Below are 26,719 nucleotides of genomic sequence, written 5' to 3'. Positions count from 1 at the left end.
AAAAAAAAAATAGAGCGAAGTATTCAAATATTGGGCCTGTACTATCTTCTTCTCAAATAGTAGTAGAAACAAAATTAAGATTTTGTGTGCATCCTGTGTGTGTATTGTGTGTGTGTGTGTGTGTCCACGTATAGTGTACATGTGAGATAGTTCGTCTACCAACGGGAGGTATTGCTAAAACTAATTTGCAAACGCGCTCCATTTCATTAGCTGGAAGGCAGGCGCTCCTAAGCATTGGGCATTCTAAACTCAGGAAGGTAAAAACTCACCCAAACACGTGTTCAGGTTCCTATCAGCTGGGAAAATACTCGGCACTAAAGCTAATTTAAGGTTGTTGGTTTACTTAAAATAGATATGCCTTTGTAGTTGCCGGCATTAAATATAAACCTTTTATTCTGCTTGTGTTTACTGCAAGTCAGATAAGTTCATGGAATCTCCGTTGCAAATGTGACCAGGAGAAAAAGAAACCTTAGCAAACAGTTGATTTTACCTAATGCCTCGTGAAGTTTTAGGGGCAGTCTGGGCATAATTGTTAAAAAATAGGTAAATTAAACAGATGTAAATAAGATAAAATAATGAACAGAGAAACTAAAGATAAATTTGGGTCTGTTAAAAACTTTTCATGCTTTATTGAAGGATTGTATGATGAAAAATAACTTGTTTCTAAATCATAAAATATATTCATCAATTTGTCAATCTAAAAAATTCTGCTGTGACCGAGCTCACAGTTGCCTACTATTGAGTTTTCACTAGAAGCTAAGGTTTCAAAGCGTTTAAGAGTTCTGAGAAGCCTCGTTAAAACTGCTAGAAATAACAAGGGAAACAACTCCGTACGTGAAGAGAATAGGGTATGTGCTGTTGGTAAGAACAAGTATGAAGAAGAAAAAGACATATTTGTTGAGGGAAAAGTAAATAAGTTTGTCCTAATGTGAGACCGGTTATTTCAAGAGGAAACATTTAGGACAAAATCTAAAGGTAAAAAAGAAAGTTCTAGAAGGTTTAGGAAGAGAGGATCTTTGGAAAGAAATGTTATGTGTGGTCAATACTGGCTAAGATTATGATACATTTAAATAACTAAAGGAGTTTTAACATCAAAAGTTCACTGGTGCAAAGTTTTTGTTTTCTTTTTGTGAAGAGCACAGAGTTTTCTTGAACTATTGGTCCATTCTCCATAAGACATTTTAAGTATAACTTTTTCTTTATCACCTAAGTTATCTGCCTAAAAAAACCACGATTCTTGTTGCCAAAATAATTTCCTGTGTTTATCAGGTCTTCGCTTACTTAAGAACACGGAGTCTTAATCTGAAGGGAGTTACATTTTCTCACAACGATGTAACCTTCTGTGTTCGCCTTGAGTATCTTTTGTTGTCGCTTTGGTTAAAAGGATCATTAGATATTGTTTCGTAATGATGTGTGATCCTATTCAATCAACATTCAAATCATTTTGATATTTTGTGACACAATTCCCAAAATCAAATTCTAAAACAAAGTCTTTCGACCACAGTCTGAGGTGTTCCAAAGGGCCCGTGGAACATGACACTGGAAGAGATTTTGTGAGCAGTCGAGCTATTTAGGCTCAGTCGGTACGTTATGTTACATGGGAAGCGTTGACAGGTAAGGGACAGGCAGTCCTAGCAAAGCAGGTTTTAAAGAGTCAATCATCATTCTGGTTGCACTTACGTAAATAATTGACTACGTTTCCTTGGAAAGTCGACTTATTTTGCAAACACATTAGTGTTGACGTGGTTATCTTTGGCAATAATGAGGGTGAATAGAGAGAGAAAGCATGTTTCAATAGCACATCTTTGTACATAATAGATTTTAACACTAATCATTATAAACGGGACTAGGTCCTTCTAGTGCCTTCCACCGCCCGACTACGAGTCTCCACGCTAAGATTTTGAGTGTTCTCCCACCTTCCCGACTTGGAATCATGAAGAATGAAAACTGCCCTCTTTCCTGAACTCGACGTACACTTCAGAGAAATCAGCACAATAGCTCACACACAGACCAGCTTCGTGCCAGTTGCTCAGTGGGCCTCTCAGATCACCAGCGACGTTTCATCTAGAGACCCGGAGGTTCTGTCTCATTGCCACAACCTGCCCCCCCTCTCCCTGAAGCCGCTTCAGGTTGACATCTACAAGTCTGCTCCCCCGGCTGCCCTCGGAACTCGGGAGCTGGCTTAACATCTGGTCCAGTCATTAACCATCGTTTTCCTTTCGATTCCATGTTAACGCCTCTTATTTAATACCCGATGGCCTACTCCATTAGCCTCACGTTGTGAATACACCCGGGTCACCGCTTCTGAAATGAGTTTGCCACCACCCACCTACTGTCAGGAATAATTGGATGAAACCAGTTCAGTGGGAAGAAACATGCTACCAGCACAACTTCTATTGTGAGAAACGTCAGAGGACTTTAAATTTAAGTTTTCTCTGACTAACCCAACTACATGGCAGAGCAAACATTTGTCTGCGAAACAATTGCTCCTTTTCATCTTCCTTGAATTGTGTTCCTCCCCTTTGAAGTCCCAAACCCTTACCCTCTTCTCTTAATTCAGGATGACGTTGGCATGCCATTATGCCAACTGCCATGTCCGTGTGCAGTCCCTGCATGTATGCTGTTAAATTTGATTCTATCCTATTAATCTGTCTCACGCCTTCTGAGGGTAGCAGGTGTCAGGAAGAAGACCCCATGGGCTTTGTCTTAGGAAGGCTAGTCTAGTGGAGGCAGGTGAAGAAGGAGGCCCTGGGCCCATGGACCAGGTGTTGGAACGGATTGACTTTAGGAATGAAGATGACAAGAAATTGCATTTTGAGCACATCTGAGCTGCTCACAGGGTGGACAGCTCTACAAAGACGCCAGTAGCCAATGGAAGTCAAGACCTGGGCCTGGGGGACGCAGGAAGTAGGTGTGCAGAGACTGGAGGTGGTGCTACAGGGTGGGGCAGAGACCCTCCCCGGAGACAAGGTCATCAGGGACAGACCCAGGGGATGCTGAGACGAGGGGCCAGTGCGAGGACAGAGCACACTTCATCACATCAGCCATACGCTCCCAAAGGACCGCACTGCTTTTCTCCTAATTAATGAAATTAGGAAGTAACTGAAGAAAAAAAAAGGGAAGTAGATGAGAGAAATCAAAAAAAGATTAATTTAGAGAAGTAGAAGACAGTTTGCCTCGGAGCTCAGTTCCAGTCCCTGGAGGGCAGCGGGCATCAGCCGAGCACCAGGGAGACAACCCAGGCAGCAGGACATGTGGCTACTCCCGGTTCTGTTCCTTCTGGTCGTCCAAGGTGAGTGGGGTGGGGGCTTCAGGACGGCGCACCTGCAGGGCTGGGGCGGGACTCAGACAGGGTCTGTCCCCGGGGAAATGGCAGAGCCTTTCACTCATCTAGACGCTTATTCATTTAAAAAAAAATTTTTTTTAAAGTTTTGTTGCCTGACAGGTATTAAGTTAGGTATTGGGGAGTGGAAATAGACATAAGTAACACAAACGGTGTCTGTTTTCTAGGGCACTGTTGGTCAACCGTGGCAGATAGATGGATGGATAGATGATGGATAGACAGATGGATGAGGGAAGCATATGCACACATATACACACACATGCATAAATGCACGAATCCCAGAGGAACTTGGAAGGAGCCCAGAAGCTCAGGCTCCAGCTGAGACCCACTCCGTCAAGGTGGGGTTCAGACATCTGGATCATTTAAAAGCCTGCACAACGGGTCTTAACGTGTAGCTAGAGCCGGCACCCTCTCTTCCGAAGAGCTCAGGGTAGAGGGAGGAAGACAGACAGCAGAACCAGGGGTGACAGGCTCTCTGGAGAGTTGCTCAACGCCATACATCAGCCTGCCTGCGTCTCTGCTCTGGACGAGCCAAAGACCAGACCATCCTGCAGTGTCATAAGAGCAACAACGGAGACAGGGACAAAGGGCTCTGGTGACACTGGGAGCCACCGAGCTGGCTGCAGAACCAGAGACACCGTAGAAGAGACACTGTTTGAGCCGAGGCTTGAGGGATGAATAGAAGGGCTTGATTCCTTCAAGCAGAGAAGAGAGAACATTCCAGGCAGAGGGAACAGCTTGTGCAAAGGTATGGAGACTCAGAAGAACAAGGTGTGTAGTGAAATAACAAGCAATCACCTGTGTGAGTGTGTGTGTGTGTGTGTGTGTGTGTGTGTGTGTGCGTGAGTGTGTGTGTATGTTGAGTTCTGTGCCACGTGTCCACCCAGAGGGTGAGGTATTTTAGGTGGGTAGGGGTCAGAGTGTCATGGGGAGGGGGCCCATTCTGAATAAAAGATTCACAACAGCCGTGTTTTGGTTTTGAAAAGGAAAGAAAACTTCATTATTATTAGAGAAACCTAACGGACACAGAAGAGGAAAGGAATCCAGGCATAGACGAAGGTCATAGTCGGTAGTTTTTCTTTTCCTGTGGATCATACGGCTTCCCCCACATGATAGGGGAATTGGCTAATGGGAAACCATTAGAGCATATTGACCAATTGGACCTAGTAAGCCGTGTCATTAATTTCTTCATGCAAGTATGACATTCCTTTTAGGCCAGGCTTAGCCTGATCTTGTCTATACCATTTTCATTTTATTATATTAGCTTCCTGGTCATGTCCAATTTTATGAGTAGTAGGATTTCCCTGAATCCGTGTCATAACAGGAATCTGAGGCTTCATTAATACACCACGATTCACAGCTACAGGCTCGGTGTCAGCCAGTGCCCGGGAGCATGCTGAGAACGGTTTTTTAAATGGGGTCTGAGAGGTACGACCAGAAGGGAGCTGCCTAGCCCCAAATCCTAAAGGCACCACTTACTCTCTTGTTTCTGCCATAAACTCCAATTAGCATATTCCCCTTCCGCTGAGACCTGCAGCTCAATAGGGCCCAGGTCGAAGGCGCCATACGTCTAAAGCAGCTCGAATAGCCTGTCTCACTTGCTGAAAAGCCTGTTCCCACAATTAAATTGGTGCTTCTTTCCAATAACTTTATAGAGGGGGTTTAGTATCTGTCCCAGAGGTGGGATATGGTTTTTCCAGAACCCAAACAATCCTGTAAATTTCTGAGATTCCTTTTTATTTTGTGGTGATTTAAAGTTTATAATTTTCTGTTTTGCTTTAGGTAACATCTCTCTTTTTCCTTTATCCCAGACAATTTCCAAAAACGTAACTGTTTGGCACTGTGCTTGTATTTTAAAGAGACTAATCTCCCATCTTTTTCGTTTTATTTCATTTACTATCAACCCCAAGGCCTCCTGCACCTGTGACTCATGATCTCCCGGCATTAAAATATCATCTATATAGTGAGTTATTAGAATTCCGATGGGGCAACTTAATTTGAGCCAGATGTCCCCCTAGCACATGCTGGGGCTATGTCTATACCCTCAGGCAACTGGGTAAATATAAACTGACGGCCTTGCCATGTGAAGGCAAATCAATTCCAAGACTCAGGAGGAATAGGGATGGTAAAAAAAAAAAAAAAAAAAAAAGGCAATTGCTCGATCAGTCACTGTGTAGCAGGTGCCAGCACAGGCTTGGATCTGTTCAATGGAGGTAATTATGTCCGGCTGGGCAGCAGTTAATGGAGGGGTAACTTTGTCTAATTGCCTATCATCTACTGTCATTCGCCAAATACCATCACTTTTTTCCCCACAGGCCAAGTAGAATTGTCCCACTCAGTAGATGTAGGTATCAATACACCTGCTTGAAGGTAATCCTAAATAGTGTTACTAATATCATCTTGTCCACCGGGAACGTGCTATTGTTTTATTTGCACTCCTTTAAATGCTCGTAGAATAGACACAGGGGGGTCTACTAGCTTCCCTACAATGACCGGTGCGGTTTTGCCTTGAAATGCACGTGCTCCAAATTGATATATACCATCTGTTCGAGCCAGTTTGAGACCTTTGAGAATATCGATGACAATTATGTATTCAGGAACGGGTACTGTCATTTTATCATCTCTTTTAGGTAATTGCCCTATTTTTAAAGTAAGTGTCGTCTGCACTGCCTGTATCCACCACCACGCCCCAGGCCAGTAATGGTAATGAATTGTCTTCTGAACTCTTTAGGGTTTCCATATATTGAACGGGCCTCTGCCCCAGTGTCCACAAGGGCCGAGGCAATAGTGGTATATCCGTTTCTCCGATATATAGTCATGGGCACATGGGGTCTTTCATCCTGACGAGTTAATCTGACACCCTTGCTTGCTCTGGGGCGTGGCCTCCCCTTCAGGCCAGGAGGTCAGAGAACAGGCTGGAGACGGGGCTGAGGGTAAAGGCAACGGTGCCCGCGCCTTCACCAGATTGGGTTCCCATTTCACAGTGGTCTTCTGGACAGGGAGTCCTTTATCTGTACACATCGTCCGTAAATCAGGGATGGAAATGCCGCCAATTTTCTCGCGAGCCAACCCCACTTTAAGAAGGGCTGGAAACGTGCCTCTCCTGGAGACCCAAATTTTCTTTCCTTGTGATTGATCACGAGAAGCTAAACTCCAATCTCCTAATTCACCTAACTGTGTCATCTTCTCCACCACGCCATCAGTGGGGCCGTCGGTCTCGTCAAGCAGTCATGATCACCGGCTTCTAGGCAGGCGGAGTTTTGATTGTTCGATTTCTGATTTGAGTCGTAAGGGGCAGGTCCGTTAACGCGTCTGCCGCTCCCGAGAAAACAGCATGTTTCATGGCCTCCTCGCCTAATTTTTGCATCGGCTTTTAAAGAATACCACGGCTTCTCTGTCCTCTGGAGGGTATTTGTCACAGGTCCGTGGACAGCTAGCTCCAGCACAGGGGTCCCATCCGTGGGCTGCCCGTTATCGTCATTGCCGGGAGGCCCTTGCCTCCAGTCTCTAAACGCGGCTCTCAAGGTCGGTTCCTGGGACACAGTCACAAACGCAAATGCATCTCCAGCATCAAGCTAGACGCCCGCAGCGCCCAGATCACATCGGCGCGTTCACCGTGATCATAAGGCCTCCCCTGCTCATTGGCTGGCTGGAGATAAAATATCATTGACTTCCTGCTACGTAAAGTCCTCAAGAGTGTCTTCCCTCACCCCTGCCTGCTGGTCCCCTTGCCACTCCAGGCGACGCCATCCGAGGCTGAGTGTGATCGGGGCGAGCTTGCCTCTTACCAGCGCGCCCGTGAGTATCTGACTCATCATGGTCCCAGACATGGTCACCCCAGGTGTCAGGGTCCCACTCAGGCCCAGCAGAAGCCATGGCTAGGCGCACTTCTTAGCGGCCACCGTTCCTCTCCTCTTTTTACATTTACATTCGGCCACGCTCAGGGCCGCGTTTTCTGCCACGTGCTGGAGGGTGTGGACTTGGTCAGAAAAACGACAGTCTGACATTGGAGCACAGCCATTTTAGACTGTACATCGGCCACCTCCGTTTCCAATTTGAGTCTTTCCTTCTGGCACTTCTCACAAGGCTCCACCACCCGCTTGTGTGCTGTGACCAAACACCATCCTCGGCGAGCTAAGGATGACCCATCGTCGTGCCCAGTTACAGTCTGCAAAGCATCTACGAGCTGCATTTACTTTCCCGTGGCGCCCACAGACCGGCCCGCTTAGACCATCGCTTTGCCAGTGAGCAAAACTGTAGGTCTTCGCACGCGAGAGTGTCAACATCAGCGTGGGGGTGTCCACGACCAAACAGAAAAGGCGTGTGGTGAATCCTGCCAACTATGCCGATTACGTTCTGAACAAAAGATTCACAGCAGCCGTGTTTTGGTTTCGAAAAGGAAAGAAAACTTCATTATTATTATTAATTATTAGTATAGAAACCTAATAGATACAGAAGAGGGAAGGAATCTACACACAGATGAAGGTCATAGTAGGCAAAAACGAAAACAAGGTCAAGTGACATCAAATTGGGTAATTACAACATCCAACCTCAGCAGATGTGGGAGCCTCGGGGGGGACAGCCAGGCTGGAGACCCACTGAGACCCCCCAGCAAGCGTCCTCCCTGCGGATGAGACTTCCCACTGACCATCCCCATTAGGGCACTATTTAAAGGGCAAATGATGGGGTTGGAAGTTAAACATGTGTTTGCTTACACGCGGTTTGGAGTGAGGGCATTTCTATGTTCCCATGTTTTTATATTTTCAAGGAACCTGGGCTATGTGTGTCTGCCTCCCCTCCCGTATGCCATTCTGGGGCAGGGGTGGGGTTGGGGGAGGGCAGCCCAGCCTGGAGCAGTAGGGGTTGTGAGGCAAAATTTGCAGCTCTTAGCCTCCAAAACAGAAGGGCCAGTTCTGATCTGGGGGACAGATACTATATTTTATTTTTTAAAAAGATTTATTTATTTATTTTGACAGAGAGGGAGATGGAGAGAGCACAAGCAGGGGGAAAGGCAGAGGGAGAGGGAGAGGCAGACCCACAGAGCAGGGAGCCCGACTCAGGGCTCGATCCCACAACCCTGGGATCATGACCTGAGCCGAAGGCAGATGCTTAACCGACTGAGGCACCCAGGGGCTCCCAGATAAAATATTTTAAATAACCAGGGTTCCAAGGCCATTCACACATCAGGAGTCTCACAAAAAAACATTTCTTACTCTGCCTGCAAATGTATGGGCAGGTCCAGGTGATCAGTTATGCGGCAGAAATCATAGGGACATCTATCCATATACAACAGGGCCACACTGTCTCACCAGCTCTGGGATTCAGAAATACACCTGGGGCTGCAGTGAAGGCTCTGCGCTGCCGGGGAGAGGAGTTGGCAGAGGGCATGTAGGGATCCGAAACCAGTAGGTGGTGAGTGAGCGGGGCCCCTGTATTGGGCAGTTAGGAGCCCCAAGGGGAACATCCAAGAGAGGGCACAGCTAAAGCCATCCTGCAGAGGATGAAGTGACAGGCCAGATGTGGCGATTAGACAGAGGCCAGAGGCTCCTGGCTGGTCTTCAGGGCAGTGCCAATGCCCCAGCAGCGACCAGACCAGCCCCGGGCTCAAGGAAGATGACATGAATGTTGGGTTTCTGTCTTCTAGGCCACTTCTCCATCTGCCAGGAGAGAACGGTGAGAGGCACAGAGGGGGGGACACTGACGGTAAACTGTGGGTATGGCCGAGGATGGGAATCCTACAAGAAGTGGTGGTGCCGCGGGAGGAACAAGAATTCTTGCAGAATCCTTGTAAAAACCGCTGGGACAGACCAACTGGTGAAGAAGGAACGAGCGTCCATCCAGGACAATCACAGCCGACGCTCATTCACTGTGACCTTAGAGAGGCTCCGTCGAGATGATACAGACACCTACTGGTGTGGGATTGAGAGAACCGGTGAAGACCTGGGGTACAAAATTTCTCTGATTGTCGACCCAGGTAGGCACTACTCCCTCCTGTGCTCTGGGGCCCTGGTACCAACCACAGAGGGGTCAGGACTGTCTCTGTCTTCCCAAAGGATGGAGAGGCGTCTCTTAACATGCCTGAGACAACACGTGTGTGTGTTTCTGTGTGTGCATGTCTGCACATGTGTGCCCTTGTGCATGTGGGGGGGCACCAAGAGTCTGGGAAAGACTAGAAGAAAGAGTGAGCCTCCACATCTCTGCATGTCTCCATCCGATGTCCCCAGGGGGAGCAGAGAAGCAGAGCCTTGGCGAGGACAGGCTTGTCCAGGGAAGGCAGCTCCTCCTTTTCCAGTAACGTCACCCCCTTGCAGCCCCAGGCTGAGTGGGGCTTGTCACGTGTGCGGAGAGCAGTAGGTGCTAGAAAGCCGTGACCCTGATGGTCTCAGCTACAGGATAAGAGACCGTCTCCCTGCCCCTCCTTCTTCCCCTCCCTCCTCTGGCAACATAAGCACAAAGGAGCAGGGGAGGGACTCTGAACCCATTTCTGGGAGAAGGAAAGGCAGACTCCACCAGAGCGCAGGGACCCCCCTCTCTCTCTGCCTCTGAGCCTTGGAGGGGACTCTGGGCTCCACTGCAGCTGCCCCAGAGGCACTAGGGCCTCCCTGGAGACAGGCCTGGAAAGGGAGTCAGGTGTAGTCCCCGCCCCACAGTCTACCTCTGGACCCCTCAGTCTTCTCTCCAACATACAGACATACAGACATACAGACACACAGACACACAGACACTAGAGAAGTAACATCTCTACTACTCACTACCCCACTTAATAAGCAGAGAAAGGCTCTTCACACTCAGCATATGCAAATCTGCTGTGCGAATGTGTGCAGTGGACAGGTATGCTGGTGTAGAATGTTCCAGAGATCAACTGGAAAAAGACAACAAGGGTGGGTGGATGTGTGCAAGAGTGCAGGAGGAACTGGGGCCAGAGATCTGGAGTGTGGACCCTCCAACCAGACAAGGCTTCGCTGGCAGGCCTGGTGCAGTAAGGAAGGCCCCGGGGAGGCAGGAAGGCCCCGAGGGGACAGCAGGGGCTGCGGGCTCTGGGCGGCTGCAGGACACGGGGGACCCTGGGCCAGCCAGCCCATGGGTCACAGCGCATCAGGGCAGGTGGCACGCAGCCTGCTTCGGGCAAGGCTGAGACTCAGAGAAGAGCTGGCCTGGTGATGGAAAGTTCCAGGGGTGGGAAGGTGGCTCTGACGTGCTCAGCTGTGCCACACAGGTCACTGAGATTGAGCTGAACGTAGTTGCTCCCGAGCCCCCACCCCACGTGCCTCCCAGACGGGGAACTGGTGTTTCTCTGCAAATGAAGTAGCAGCATGTTTGGGATGAGAAACCAGAAAGATGCGATGGCGGACCAATGAGCCTGAGTGATGGTGCTGAGACAGAAGCTCCTTCAGCCTGGGGGTGGGGAGTGGAGAAGGCCATGGGAGCCACTGTGTCACTCTCACAGCCCTGCTCTGCTCTGTGTGTTTAGCACCGGATCCAACAGATTTTCCCAAGTCTGTGGCAAGACCCACGCTGGCGAGTCACGCTTCCTCGTTTCCACTTCCCCGGGGCATCACCAGCAACCAGCCCATGATCAACCCCAATGGCAGGTGAGAAGAGCTGGACCCCAGCAGACTTTCCCGCTGCTGCCCTGTGACCACTCCCCTCAGGACACTCTGTCAGGGACCCCCCCTTGGCCCCTCTGAGGTCTCCTGTGCAGGAGAGCATCAGCAAGGTCTGCACTGGGGCTCCTCCTTTATACCTCTGAGCACTTCAAGAGCTCCCCACTCCCTAACACAGGGCTTCAGCTGGGCTGCAGGACAGAAGGCTCTGGTCTCCTGCTCACCTGCCTCCCAACCCACAAGAAGCCAAAAGAGGTGTCGGTGGTTCCAGGCTCAAGTTTGCCAGAAGGGAAGTGCTCTGTATTTGTTTTCCTGTGGCCTCTGGAACGAATCAGCCACAAACCGTGGCATAAGATAATACAATTTTATGATCTTGTGGTTGGAAGTTCGGAAGTCTGAAATGAGTCTCCCTGGGCGAAAGTCAAGGTGCCAACAGGGCTGGTTCCTTCTGGAGGCTCTAAGGGAGAAGCCCTTCCTAGTCTTTTCCAGCTTCTGGACCCTGCACCCCCTGGCTCATGATCCTTTCCATCCTCACAGCCAGCAGCGGTGGCCGAGTCCTCCTCACACCACATTACTGGGACACTGGCTCTCCCCTGTCCTTCACTTATAAACATACTGGTGATGACGTAAGGTCCACCCAGATAACCCAGGATAATCTCCCCAACTCAAGGTCAGCAGGTTGGCAATCTTAACTCCATCTGGATCATGAACTCCCCCTTGCCATGTACCCTAACACATTCACAGGCCTGGGGGTTAGGACATCTCTGAGGGGGAGTGTTACTCTGCTCACAGAAGGTCACGGGCCTTTACCTGATCCATGGATCCAGCCATGCCCTCCCTGAGTGCTAAGGAAATGGGAGGGAGTGGGAAGCTGGGTGTCCTGCTTTCTCACATTCCCAACATGGTAGAGAGGCTTGGACATCAACCTGAAGCAGCCCACTGCCCCACCCCCCCGCCCCGGCCACCAATCAAGAATCATCCAAAGACAACCAATTAGCTCTTTCATTAAGGGGCAAACACACTGCCCCAGGTTCTCCCCATCAGAGGTCAGGGTGAAGGTGCATTCCCTCCCTGGGTCCCGCCCCCCAGAAACACCCTCCACCAGCTCCCTTCCAGCTCCAGGCCAACTTCCTTCCCTTCTCCAGGAACCTATTCCCTGGAGCCAGGCCCCACTAGACGGTTTGTTCGGTCATGCCTCTGAATGCGACAAGCACTTGGTCTACGACAAGCTTCTGTCTTGCTGGTGACTGTTTGGAGACGGGTTGTGTTGCTGAGTGGGGAGTAGAGGATGCAGGACTTTTAGGAGACCAGGAGCATGGGAGGAAGCTTGCAGGGCAAGAGACAGGACAGCAGCCCCACAGGGAGTGGAACTTGTGAAAAGAGCACAGTAGTTTAAGGATATTTTGAGGAAGGGCAAAGCAGCATGCCCTCCCTTTCCTTCCAGAAAGCCACCTGTGAAATCCACATGACCCATCACGCTCAAGGCAGGTGGAAGCACAGGGCAAGGCTGGCCTGCAGGGTCCTGGCATGACGCCGACGGTGAGGGGTCCAGACACGTGGATACTGAGAGGGACCACCAGGGGGACACGTGTAAGCAAGGGCCATCGTCCACCTGGACCCCGTGTCCACTATACAGGGTGTATGAGAGGGTCCACCGCATATGTGCTACCACGTGGGGGTCAGAGCTGAGAGAGACCCTCCCAGGAGAACCCTGAAGGTAAATAGCCTGGTGGACAGGGGTGGGGCAATCTTCCTCTGCTTCAAAGAGATAATATTAGATCAGAAATGGAAATTTGGGCAGAACTGACACAAGGTAGGACACAAGTAGAATGAAAACACAGCAAAAGCAAACCCTTGAGCTTGGTTGGCCTGCAGGTGAGGTAGAGAGGAATTGTGGGAGAGCAGCCAAAAAGCAGGATGAAATCTGGGGGCAGAGGGGCTGGAGCCCAGGCTAAGCTGCAGCGAGACCCCTAAAGGTTTAGCCCTGAGCAGCACGGCTGTGCCCTCAGAGGGGCTTCCCTGGCAAGGAGCAAGGCTTGCCGTTCCTGCAGCTCTGGGCTCAGGAGTGAGGTCAGGGAGGAAGGGGCTGGGGCTGCCCATAAGGAGGGAGCTTATCCTGCCACCCTGTTCCCTGCACAGGGCGCTGCTAGCAGCCTTCACTTCGTGCTCTTGACCTTTGTGAAGGGTCCCTGCTGGGGCCCTGCTGTGCACTGTGGTGTGGCTGAGCTGGAGTCAGGGGGACCCAGGGGGAGGATAGAGTCAGCCTGAGCAGGAGAGGCCCAGCTCTGGCGCCATCAACACCCCTGCACCCTCTGACCTCTGGCAGGAATGGGCAGGGGTTACAGCTCCAAGAGAGATCTGGTCGCTGTTAGGTAGGGACTCCCCTCGTCCTGACCTCAGGAATGAACCCTGGCTCCTTCTCTGCTCTGCACAGGTCGAGAACCCTGGCCTCCACGGTAGCAGCCAAGAAGCCTCCTGTGTGGATCCTCCTGGTGCCTCTTTTCCTTGTGACCCTGGAGTGGCTCTGCCGAGGATAACGGACTATCACAGCATTCAGGACTCTGGCCAATGATGGGTTTTAAAATTCCAGACCTACCAGTAACTATAGAACCAGAATTAAACCAAAAAGCTTCCGAGTGTTGCACGTGGTCAGAGACCCTGATGGGCCAGATGTTCCAGCTGTCGCCGCGTCCCTGTCTCCTGGAGGAAGAATCGCCTGAACGTAAGACTGAAGACAGGTTGGACCACCCCGACCCGCATCCCATCTGTTTGCTCCGCACGTTTCCTAGTAAATCTATGGCTTTCCTGGGCTCTTTTGAGATTATTTCACTGGGACACTCTTTCATTGTTTTATATGTGAGAGTAAGACCCATCCATCCTAGAGGGTCAGAAGTGACTCTAAACCCAGCGCTGGAATTAGAGTGTGTCTGGTAACTGTCTCAAGTTACTTTTTCCCTGTGTAAGTCATGAGTGTTTGGTGGGGAGGGGCTTTGAAACAATGTCAACATCCACGTGACCCTGTGGCTACATCAGTGGTCTCCAAGCGCAGGGGACTCACCGGTGGTCACGCGAACAGCTCCAATCTGTCCCTCCATTCGTCCCTTAGTCTCTCTGGTTCTTCAGGTGCAGGGCTCCAGGGACAGTCTGGACTTCTCCATCCAGATGGGACAAATGAGGGGCTCAGATCTGTGCCCTTCATGCCTGGGATGCTGTCCGTCCTCCAGCCAGCTCAGACCCACCCTCGCCCACTCCTGTTTGGCCTAACCTTTGCCTTTTCCAAACACCCCCCACGCCTCCCCACCCCACCCCCAGCTGTGTAATGGGAAGTCCAGGACTCCCAGCTCTTTGGCTTCAACTTCTTCCCTATTACTCGTCAAAAACTAAAAACAGAAGTTTTTTTCTTTTTTGTTTTTCAAAGGTATGCCTATTTCCTCTCACCAAAGATTTGGGTTTTGATGGGTATTTTTCGCTTACAGTTACATTCTTCCTGGGCTCTGTTTGCTCTTTCTTGTGTCCATATTTTATTTCAAACCAAATTCTGGAAGTATATGTCTCTTTCTCCCCCAAATTCATATGGCAAAGCCCTAATCAGGAAAGATGCCAAGGACCCACCAGTTGAGAAGTCTTTCCAATAGTCTAGAATAATGGTGGAGGAGATTTAGGGGGGCCCTCAACTGGATTTCAACAGATCCAAGAGTGCTAGGATGAAAAGCTTAGCCTGGCATGGTGTCTGTGCCATATTGGTTATGTTGGACATTTGCGTGCTGGTCTTGGAAGAGGAACCAACCTAAAGTGGGCAGACCAACACATAACTGTTCATTAGACAGAACCAACTTTGCACATCCTGGGTGGGCAGAAACAGCACCAGACTTGGGATCGAAGACCACATTTCCAATTCTGGCTCACGTGCCCAGGGCTCTGCGGCACTGGACAAGCGGCTTCTGTCTAGCCTGCTTCCTCGTGTGTGAAGGGAAGTGCTTAAATGCCCTGTATGGTGTCTTGAGCCCCATTTGTCCAGAATCAGGAGATGCTCAGAGGAGATGTGAGGGTGTCTGCCCCCTGCAGTGGCTGGCAGGGAACGTTTCATGTGATTTCTAGAGACAATGATAAATGGCAGTGGCAGGGGCTACTGTGGAATGACTCAGTGGGACCTGCTTTATCGTCACAGTGGGAGCTCACACTCCTGGGATGTGACAAAGGCCCTTTCCCTCGTGCGGGTAAGGAGAAGAACATCAGGCTGTGTCTTCCAGGCTCTCTGTTTCTGCGCACTTGCAAGAAGGTGGTGGGCACCATGGGGGATCCCTGAGCGTGCCATTTCTGTATGAGGAGAAGTGAAGGGTGAACTCTAAGTTCTGGTGCAAAGAATAATAACTCTTTGCCTGTAAGAGACTCATGGAAACCAACAAATTGGTGAGAAAGCGGAGGAGAGGCTCTGCGTTCATGGCAGACCTTTTGGAGGACCTCACCTTCCCAGTGACTGTGAGTAAACTCCACACAGATGATTGGGAATCAGTGTGCACAACTGAGAAGGACCGGGTGATAGACAGTCTAGATGGGCTCAATTCTGATCCTGGGCCCAGGTGGTGGTGTCTGTCTCCTCACGTGAGACCCTCTCACTCCACGTCTAGGACTGAGGTCTAAAAATCCAAACTCTTCTACCCAAGAAACCCTCACTGGAAAAGCAGCAAGTCCAGCTCTGAGTACTTGCGATTTGAGAGTCTATGGGGTTGTATTTCCCTGTCTACATGTGTCCCTGTGTTGAACCTCGTCTCGGATATCACACTGCACTGGGGCTGGAGGAGTCCTGGCCAGGAACAAGAGGGAGGCAGCTGAGTCTTGGGATCTGGGACAGAGAGGTCCCCCACCATTCCCATGGCCCCAGAAGGGCTGCTGTGGCTTGCCGGCTTAACTGTTCTCTCTCTTGGACAGGTTTGGATAGGAAAGGAAAGGCTGGGTAGAGACACTGGGTCCCTTTTTCCTTCTCTCTGCTCTATTCCTTATTCTACATCCTTTTATAGCTGGTCTAGCTGTGGGGCCTGGCACTGCACTGGAAAAAAGGATGACCGCAGGCCCTCACTGGTTGGCTGCCCTGGCCACCATCCCCGCAGGCTTGCCTGGCACATGAGTTATTGACCACATGACCTGATCACAGGGAGGGGTACAGAGAGGACAACCTCTGCAGGCAGGTGGCCCCCTTGACCACATAGCCCTGGCCCTCCCTCTTCTTGAGGCTTCTAGTGCAGTAGACAATACCTTTCCTCTCGGACCACAATTCCCTGGAGGACATATTTCACCTCAAGTTTGCGAGCCACTTGCAATGGTAATGGACTTTCTTCTGCATTCCATGGAGTTCAGGGCTCCATCCAAGAAGGGTTTTCAAAATTCTAGACCTCATGATGATAGAAAACTGAGCCAAACCCTTGTGAGGTGCCAAGCCTGAGAGAAGACACCTGAACCCACAAGTCAACAGAAGACTCAGGGGTCCTTGCCCCGCTATGTTTTTGTCACTTGTGGGGGAGGAAACTCTGGTACCGGCTCCTTCCCTCACCTCCTGGACGTGCACCCTACCAGCTGGCACACATGGTCGCTGTCCCATTACTGCTGGTGTCCACTTTCATCCTTCAGTGAAGGTCGTGGCCAGAGAACTTCTTCATTACAGTGTTCCCCTTTTACATGTAATTAGTAAGTATTTCATAGAGGGATTTCAAAATAATGTAAATCACCACTTCCTCATGAAATTTTGATTTATTCCATTATTTGCTTGTACCAATATACACTAAAATGGCTTCTTATTTTACTCCATGGGTTTACACTCCTTTATTACCATTATGTATTTTGATGTTCATGTTTTCCCAGCTGTGGCCAGTGGGAGCCCCTTCAAGCAGCTTCCTGTCCTTTTGATGTGTCTCTCTTGTCCCGTGAGCTCTTCCTTCCTTTGTTGACATAACAAGATACCCCAGGCTCAGCATGTAGGTTCTCAGTCCCAGCCCTGGAATCAGCCACTTCCTCAATGAACTCTGCTTTCTTTTAGTGGAGAATAGTGCTCCAGAAGCCAAAGATTCAGGAGCTGGATGTGTTCGCTGTTACTGGTGTGTCCCTTTTCCTAGGTTCTCTGCAGACACACCTACGTACACCTATAACTGGGAGAGCATATGCACTGCTGTTTCCCCTCTATATCCACATCCATCAAAAACTATCAGTTCCCATCAGTGCCCCAATTCCCAGCCCAAACCACAGGGCTCCTTCTAGTTTTTTGGTTTTCTCTGTTTGTGATTCCCTTCTTGGACTGTGAGCAACTTGATTTCCGGTAGCTTTCTTATATTTACTTAAGGATCATTACTGCTACGTGTAACCAATCTCCCCTGGAAGGTGCAGATCCCGCCTCCACACCCATGCCAACCCCCTGGGCCACCCTGCCCCCAGCCTCACCCTACATGGGCTTTCATGTCCTACACCAACCCGCCTTCCATGGAGATGCCCTTCTCCTCCTTCTTGGGTTCCGCCACCCCAGCCTGGGCTGAGCCTCTGTAGGGAGGCTTCCTCACCTTGCTTGAACCCTGCCCGGGGGGCCCCTCACCACATTTTGTCTGAACAGCAAGCCCCCGCATTACCATCTCATTTTTAACAACACATTTGAAATTTCTGTTGACTCCGTGCCCTAAAAGATGAAGACTTTCTCATCTCACCCTTTGTCCACTGTCCTCTTCCCTGGGCTGATTTTGTCAGCATAGGGTTCTTTGCACCCATGACATTTATACTCTGTTCTGTAATATTTCCCACCGTTGCTTAGCATTCTTTTTTTTTTCTATTTTAAAATATATTCATTGGCCACCTTCTCTTTTTTCACTATTTAACTTATCCCTTTGAGACAGAATTTTATCATGGTGTAGATGTAGACTTTCTTTCTTTTTCTTAAGATTTTATTTATGTATTTGAGAGAGAGAGAGCATGAGCAAGAGGGCACAAGAGAGAGAGCATGAGCTGGTGGGGGGGGCAAGGGAGAGGGAGAAGCTGGCTCCCCACTGAGCAGGGGGCTCGATCCCAGAACCCCAGGACTATGGCATGAGCCAAAGGCAGATGTTTAACCTACTGAGCCACCCAGGCTCCCCATGAAATAGACTTGCTATTTTTTAGGGCTTATGGGTGCTGTATTTCATAAGGTCTTGCGTGCATGAGACTGTTGTCAGAATATTCCCGGAATATTCTCTCATTTGCTCAGAGCATGTAGATTTTCCTTCACTGTCTTCTGGGATGCGGTGGTTGTCACGTCGGAGGCCAGCCTGTTTGTGTCACACACGAGCTCCTTCTGATATAACCTTCCGATTAGATCACCATTTCTGATACCAGCCCATATGATTCTCTCCTTATCCTCCAAGTTCTGTAACTTCAGAATATTATGGTGTGGATCATCGGTATAGTCCTTTCCTGGGTCACCATGTGGGCTCTCAATTATAGCTTCTTTACTTCTGTATAACTTTGGGGGGGGTACTTATTTAATTATTAGAGAGAGGGGGAGGGGCACAGGAAGAGAATCTCAAGCAGACTCCCCGCTGAGCACAGAGCCCAACCCGGACTCCATCCCACAACCCATGAGATCATGACCTGAGTCGAAACCAAGAGTTGGATGTTAAACCAACTGAGCCACCCCGGTGCCCCAGGATAGTTTCTGATTCAATTCAATGGTTTACTTTTGGCTTCTCTTTTCTCCTCCAAGGGAAGAGCCAATGTACATTTGTGGCATCACCTCTCTGTCACCTGTACCTGCGTCTGCCTCTCCACACATTTGCTATTGTCACTTAATGTCACTTAATGTCACTTCATGCAGTTTCCCCAAGGCACCACGTTCGTGAATTTTCACATACATCTATCATTGAGTTTAGTGGTTCCTTCTCCTCATTGTTTCTTCCCAGCAACCTTGTGTCTTTCTCTTCTGCTCCTACTCTTGCTTGCTTTTCATCACCCTCTTTTGTACTGCACACTTTTTACATTTCTGGAATCATCCCATTGTCTGTCATGTCCTTGAGACTGAATAGAGCTATTCATGTGAGCGGATTTTTCTGTTTCTTTGGGCATTTCCTCTCATGGTGAATGCACTTTATTTGCTTTGTGCTATTCTTTCTTTTCTTTTCCCCTATAAGCTCTTGAAGGTGCTACTCCCTTTTGGAATGTGCCAAAGACGAGTGTGGGGAGGGAGGTGGCTGGGAGGGTCTGCAAGCTGGAGCAGGTGGTGGCCTGGAACGTCCCCCTACCCCGAGGGCAGGTGTCCTGTTGGTTCTTGGCCCACCCAGCATCACCTACCTGGTGGCTCTCTGCTTGGTGCCCATCGCTACTCCTTCCTCCCTCCTTCACCCCCGTCCCCTACAGCGCTCTCCTCTGCCTGGGGCCCAGGTCACGTGCAAGCAACATGCCAAGTCTGCCCATCAGAGTGTAGAGACAAAAAATTGACAACACCCAATGTTGGGGGTGGGGGCTGATTGTTTATCAACACAGTCAGACAAGGGTAGAAATGTTTACAACCTCTTTGGTGAGATCCATCAAAATTGGAAAAAATGCACTGACCAGTAACACACCTATTTTTATAGGAATGTACACTGCAGATCTCTCCGTAATTGTGTAGCGAGCCACGTATGCAGAGATTTGGTACACAATTGCATGTAGGTACAAAACCCAAAACAACGGTAATGCCCATCAGGAGTGAAAAAATTAAACAAATCATAATATGTAGGTATCATGGAATACAGTGAAGCCATTAAAAACAAAAATCTGTAGATATCTATATGGAATGATTTTTAAAATACATTCAGTGAAAATAGGCAAACTGCAGAACAATATGTGATGTCTTTCTTTGAGGAAGGGAAAAATAAATACACATATGTATACTTTAGATGCATAGCATTTCCCCACATGACTCACACACACACAGACACACACACACACACACACACACACACACACACAGGTTACAGTCCTTAACTTTGGGTAGCTGTAGGGTACAAGAGAGAACATACTTTTTTATTTTACATTTTTATGAATTTGTTCTATTTCTCTTTCTAAAAATCTACAAATAAATATAAAAGTTGGTGAATCTGCTCAGTTTTTCACAAAATCCCTCTTGCCAAGGAGATGGCCTGCGGTACACGAGGGAAGAGTGCTTCCCTGCGACACTGGTCAGGTTAGCTTGGACCCATGGTCAGCTCTGGGCTCCTCATCCCACCCCAGGACGTGTCTGCATCCCATGCCTGAGCTCCTCCGTGGTGCGTGTAGAAGCCGGAGCTGGTTACTGAGCTAAGAATACGCCCATCACCACCCGCTGAATGAGGAGGCACAAGCCACCCACATGGGTCGACAGCGAGCTCCCTCAACAGCCAAGCTCCCACTTTGGGGACATGAAACACCCCGGGTCGTTTTAATGGAAGGCACAGTTTCAATACACCCACACAAAGGAAGGAGAGTCACAAAATTTATTGTTTACAGATCCAGGGGAGAGGTGTACCATGATCCTGGGAAAGGGCAGTCCTCCATCCCAGAGTGCACACAACCAGGAGAATGAGAGAAGAGCGGCAGCACCTGTGACTTACAAGGTTTTGGGGTAGAGATCACTGATTTTTGATGGGCTCAACTCCAGGTGATTATTTGAAAAGGTTCCCCAGGAAGAGCAAAGCAGGAACTTAAGGAGGAATTCTAAGCTATGCTGCAGGCTTGCATTTCAGTTGAGATGATGTCATCACATGCCACAGACCTCATCCCTGACTATAGCTAAGAACGCAGACAGAATTCCTTCAGCAGCTATCCGAGCATTCTGCAAAATGAACCCTAGCAGGAGACTGGGGAAGGAAAGCAGACCAAGTACAGGAGCAGTGCAGCTGGGAGTTTTCTGCTTATGTTTCCTCCTCTGTCCTCCTGCCTGAGCATGAACCCTGCGGCTCACAGCCTGAAAGTGCACGCTCAGCGGGGACCCTAAGAGCTCAGGCTGAGCAGAGAAAACAAGCCCTAGGGTAGAGGGGGTCAGATTCCAGGAGTTTTCTTGGTGTTTGTATTTTCTTTCCCTCCCACCAGATCCCCAGCAAGCCTCAAGACAGAAGCTGCAATTCCACCTGCAGCCGCTGGGGTCTGAAAGCCAGAACTCAGAAGGAAGAGCGTCCCTGCTGCCCAGAAGAGCTAGGGTCCCAGAACCTGGGGGGGGACTACCACCCCCTCTTCTCTCTCTTTGTCCTCCCTCTGCTTGGCCCTGGAAGTAAACCCAGTCACAGAAAGTACGCAACAGACTGGGGAGAGAAAAGCCTCAGCTTGCCAAGCTTCCCAGCCAAAGGACCAGGAAGGCAGGAGATGGAGGCTCTGAAAGCTGGGAATGGTGTTGGGGGGTGGAGAAGAGGAAGCCCCTGAAGAGACGGACCCGAGACCTCCCAGGATCCCGCCCCTGCTGTGCGCACCTGATCCGTCCCTGGAGAGAGCACCCACTTTGAGAGCTTGGGGAAGATCGTCCCAGACGCAGACTGGCCACTGGAGAGCGCACGTGGGGCACATCTGAGGAACACCTGCAAGGAAGGCTCCAGAAAGCTGAGGCAGCGCACGTGGGAACCACAGTCCACAGAAGCCACATCAGCACTTGAGGTCCTAACCTCACCAGCTGGACTGCCTGCCCTTAGAGAAACGGAAGTCATAGCTAAAGACCATTCGGGGGGGAGGGGGTGATAGCATTGCTTTGTATGTGCGCTGGTGGTTCCCTGAAATGACGTGTGCCTTGAACACAGAACTGAACACAGCACAAATTGTACCATATGTAGAATTTGAGAAGTAGTAAAAACAACAATAAAAGCAATTCAAACTGTGAAATCTAAGTGGATGTGGTTTATTTTATAAATTACACCTCAGCAAAACTTGAGAAAGACAGGGTGGGAGGGAAAAGCTTGAGGGGAGACCAGAGTTCCTACCCCCACCCCTTCATAAATTCTTTGTCTCAAGCGGAAACCCCAGGGTTCACTGAGACCCCTAATCACAGGAGAAGGTTCAGCCCTCACACGGGACCACAAACAGAGGTCTAGCGGCTGAAAACAGCCCCCCCCCCCCCAGTATGGGCCATTTGGGCATGAAGATTATTCTGAGCTAAAGGCCTTGAGAACTTGCGGGCTCCAGGGAAACTTTTATCCCTCCCTTAACTGAATAGAGGAATCTCAATTGCAGGATCTTTGCAGAATAAGGGTTATACCCAGGGATAATTCTTTTCTAAGTAACCCAACTACATGGCCGGGCAAACATTTGTCTACCAAACATTTACTGATTTTCATCGTCCTGTGAATTACTTTCCTTCCCTTTGGAGTCCCAAACCCATACTCCCGTCTTTTAACTCAGGATGACATATGTACCCCATTACGCCTGACTGCCATGTCTGTGTGGGTTCCCCACCCTTATACTATAAAATTTGATTTTCTCCTGTTAATCTGTCTCATGTCAATTTGATTCTTGGTCCAGCTGGGACCTTGAGGGGACAGGTACTCTTGCCCCCCAAGAATGGGATGACACATTCTTGCTCCCTGACACTTGGTGTAGTCAGCAGGATACTTTAACTAGCTGGACACCGCTCACCCCCGACACTGCTGCAGCTGAGACATCCTTGGGACATCTGACAGAGAGCCGGTAGAAGGTAAGATTTCTCACCGTGTCAACCTCCCAGAATGGCTAGCTGCACAGGCCGATGGAACGAGAGTGATCAGAGTCTATTTTCTCTCTTTCTCAATTTAGATGAGCAGGAGAAAATAGTGTGGAACTATTCCCTTGGGCTTAGCGACTCTTTGGTTCAATTTGGTTGAGTAGTCTTCGAGTACTGAACCATTTCTTTCCAGAGATAGTCCCTGTTTTCCTTGGTCTGTGTCATGTATGTTGTGTGTCATGTGTTGCTAAGAGACAACTTGGAAGCAAAGTTGCAAATTTAGGGGACACAAGTGGATCCCTTAAAACCCTTTAGATTGCTCATCACCTCAAGCGGATTCCCGTGATAGGATGAGCTGGTCATGGAATGGGGTAGGCGGACACTAGTCACCCACCAGCCTTAAGGAAACCTCCATGCAACAAGGTACACTTTGTATAATCCACAGTCCCCAACCCCGTGGCACGTTCCTCCATGGTGTTATTTTGGCTCTAAGAGACCCAAGGCTTAGATAAACCTGGAAGATTTTTCTTTTTGTTTTCTTCTATGTCCTAAGAATTTGCCTTTTGATCAGTAAGAATGTTCTCTTTGGTCTCCACCATCCAGACGGCGCACTTCCTGGGGTAAACCTTGGAGGCCAGTGGAACACACTGGGCATCCAAGTCTCTTTCTCTCTGTCAGGTTGTGCCAGTTCTCAGGGGTGTTTGTCATGAGAGGTTCCAGCCCATGAGAACCCTTGTGGTCTCAACCCTCATTGCTTGTTAGTGCTGGAAAGTCCCATTCCAGAAGCACCTATGTGATGTCACAGATTAGACGTCCGTGAGTGGAGGCATCTCACATTTTCGTGGGAGACTGGAGACAGCGTTTCCACTACACCACCCTTACTAACTGTGCATTGAAGTCTTTGCTTTCTTAGGTATCACGGAGGCTGCGTCCTCCGTGCCCTCTCTGGACACCTCTTGCATCCTGGGCTAAGTCACAAAAAAGCTTATTGGTTTGAGTTGCTAATAATAGAGCCTACTCATCAATGGCCACATGATGGATCCTTAAATTGGCTACATTTTGAACAAATACATCTTATAAAGGCTTTCATTGTCCTATTAGTATCATGACTAGCCTTAAGGTCTCCCTTGACAAGATAGAAGAAGTTTGACTTTAAGACAAAAATAAATGTCCCCACGGAGTGTAAATCACCTTTGTCTCTTCCTTGTTTGTTTAGTTTCATTGAGTTTTTCACTGGCATTATAGTTGGTTTCTTTTACTTCTGTACATTACTCAGTACTCATCACAGTAAGTGGATTCTTCATGCCCTTCCCCTATTCCACACAGTCCCCACCCACCTCCCCCCGGGAAGCAACCACTTCTTCTCTGGAGGTGAGAGCTGGTTTCTGGTTTGTCTCTCTCTTTTTTTTTTTCTTTGTTCTTTGTTGTTTCCCTTTCTTAAAGTCTGGCTGCACGTGCCTGTCTTGACTTCCCTTTCCCTACAAGATTGACAGCTCACTCTGGCCTGATCTCTAGGTTCAAAGGATCCAGGTTGCTCCTATCCATGTGGAAAGCCAGAAAGTGAATTTCACGAGAGCACCGGGGACTGGCCACAGGGCTCCCTTTGTCCTACCCTCCAGGGCTCTGTACTCAGGCCCTGCCGGCCTCAGGAATTCTTGCACGATGTGTTTGCACGTGTATCCTAGACCTCCCGCCACAAAAAATTCGTGTCCCGGGACAGCAGCGGAGCTTTGAAATTATAACGCCCTTTTACCTCTGCTTCCAAAAGCTCCAACCAAATTTAGAGAAGAATTACAAAGATTCTTGGACTATATTTACAACTCTCTCTTCACAGAGCAAACAAATGACCAAATTTCTTCTGTGTCCTCCCACAAACGATCGGCTGAAGGCCCATGTTCAGACTTACACTGTGTATCCAGAAAAAGGGCTCTTGTTAAAAGCCTTTAGACAGACTTCACAAACGCATAAATCTTTTGGTTTTCATTTTAGGTAAATTCTCCCTGATACGAAGAAGCAAATTTAGTTAACAAGACAGGGCAGTGGCTTGATATCCAGGCTGTAATCCAGACCTTTGGGGAATGAGGAACAACTGTCCTTATTGTAGAAATCTCTACGAAAGGAGAACTACGGCTCGAGAAACAAGTTAGAGCCCACTTAGCTCTCTCAACCTCCAAACTTGCCTAGTCCTCTCAGAATGTTTGTGCATATTATTCAGATCAGAATGTTGGAGAAAAAAGGTTCTGTACTTTTTAAAAAGGTGAATTTTAAATTCAGCTATCTGGAAACTCAAAGAAAAAATTTTTTACATTCTTCCTCTGTCCCTGAAATTATAAATCTTCTCATGTCTTTGAAATGTAAACACAGCCCACAATCTGCTGAGACTGAAGAAGAAAAATAAAGAGGGAAAAGACAGAAACACAAACTTTAGGGGAAAGTTCTTCATTAAAATAAATAAATAAATAAGGAAATATTTAAAAATTGGGCCTCCAATCCTTTTCACAAATATGAGTGTAAACAAAGTTAAGATTTTGTGTGCATCCTGTCTGTGTATTGTGTGTTTGTATGTGCCCATGGATGGTGTAAATGTGAGATATTTTTTCTACCAATGGGAGGTATTGCTACAAATAATTTGCAAAAGAGCTCTATTTAGTTAGTTTGAAGGCAAACACTCCTGAGTATTGGGCATTCTAAACTCAGAAAAGTTAAAACTCACCCAAACATTTTTTCATGTTCAAACAATCTGGGAAAATATTTGGTACTAAAGCTAATTGAAGATTGTTGTTTTACTTAAAATAGATATGTCTTTATAGTTGCCAGCATTAAATATAAATCTTTTATTCTGCTTGTGTTACTAAAAGTCAAATAAGTTCACGATCTCTCTGTTGCAAATTTTATTAGCGGAAAAAGAAACCTTAAAATAATCTTTGATTTTCCTAATACCTTGTGAAGTTGTAGGGAGAGTTTGAGTGTACTTGTTAAAAACAAGTTAATTAACAGATATAAATAAGATAAAATAATAAACAGAAGTTTATCTGCTTTCTCTTATGATAGGCAACTAAAGATAAATTTAATAAACAGAGTTCATGTTTTATTGAAAGATTGTATTATGAAAAAGCATGTTTCCAAAATTCCAAGTATATTCATCAATTTGTCAGTCTAAAGATTTCTGTCACCGAGCTCACAGTTACTCACTACTGATTTCACTGGATATTAAGGTTTCAAAGCATTAAGAATTCTGTAAATATAACTAAGATCACTAGAAATAACAAGGGAAACAACTCTGTACTTGAAGAGAGTAAGATATGTGCTGTGGGTAAGGAAAAGCATAGAAAGGAAAAGAAAAGGAGTTTGTCCTAACAGGAGACTGGTTACTTTAAGAGGACAAAATCTAATGTAGGACATTAGATTTTTTTTAGGACAAAATCTAATGTAAAAAAAAGAAAGTTCTAGAAGGTTTACAAAGAAAGGATCTTTGGAAACAAATTTTATGTGTGGCCAGTACTGGCTAAGATTATGATACATTTAAATAACTAAATGAGTTTTAACATCAAAAGTTCACTGGTGTGGAGTTTTTGTTTTCTCTTTGTTAAAAGTACAGAGTTTTCTTTGTACTATTGGTCTCTTCTCCATAAGATATTATAAGCAAACCTTTTTCTTTTTCACTTACCTGTCTAAAAAACCACGATTCTAGTTGACAAAATTATTTCCTGTGTTTATCAGGTCTTCGCTTACTTAAGAACACGGAGTCTTAATCTGAAGGGAGTTACATTTTCTCACAACGATGTAACCTTCTGTGTTCGCCTTGAGTATCTTTTGTTGTTGCTTTGGTTAAAAGAATCATTAAATATTGTTTCATAATGATGTGTGATCCTATTCAATCAACATTCAAATCACTTTGATATTTTATGACATAATTCCCAAAATCAAATTCTAAAATAAAGTCTTTTGACCACCGTCTGAGGTGTTCCAAAGAGCCCGTGGGAATTTTCAGAGATTTTGTAACCAATTAAACTAGTGAGTCTTATTCGGTATCTTACCTTCTCTGGGAAGCATTGCCAAATAAGTAGTACGAATTTATGTAGATATAATATCAAAATACATGTCCTGAAAATGATACGAAACACC

The 26,719-nt window shown here is 47.9% G+C and overlaps 2 protein-coding genes across 2 annotated transcripts in view; one reads left to right on the top strand and one right to left on the bottom strand.

Annotated features, from left to right (window-relative positions):
• The window catches only part of LOC103665709 (CMRF35-like molecule 5), a 34,370-nt gene extending 12,774 nt beyond the window's left edge, over positions 1–21,596 (bottom strand). Inside the window, exon 1 of the mRNA XM_040640298.1 lies at positions 21,378–21,596. Coding sequence (XP_040496232.1) covers positions 21,378–21,471 — 94 coding nt within the window. The 5' untranslated portion in view covers positions 21,472–21,596. The remainder of the gene's footprint in view (positions 1–21,377) is intronic.
• On the top strand, positions 3,025–13,756 carry LOC103665708 (CMRF35-like molecule 5). The gene is made up of 4 exons (XM_008693724.2): positions 3,025–3,292; positions 8,988–9,317; positions 10,815–10,935; positions 13,382–13,756. The coding sequence occupies exons 1-4, from the start codon at positions 3,253–3,255 to the stop codon at positions 13,482–13,484; spliced, it is 594 nt and encodes a 197-aa protein (XP_008691946.1). The 5' UTR covers positions 3,025–3,252; the 3' UTR covers positions 13,485–13,756.
• Positions 21,597–26,719: the final 5,123 nt, after the last annotated feature.

The sequence above is a fragment of the Ursus maritimus genome, unplaced genomic scaffold (genome assembly GCF_017311325.1).
Source record: "Ursus maritimus isolate PB19 unplaced genomic scaffold, ASM1731132v1 scaffold_24, whole genome shotgun sequence".
NCBI classification, from domain to species: domain Eukaryota; kingdom Metazoa; phylum Chordata; class Mammalia; order Carnivora; family Ursidae; genus Ursus; species Ursus maritimus.
This window is presented reverse-complemented; position numbering and strand designations above follow the sequence as displayed.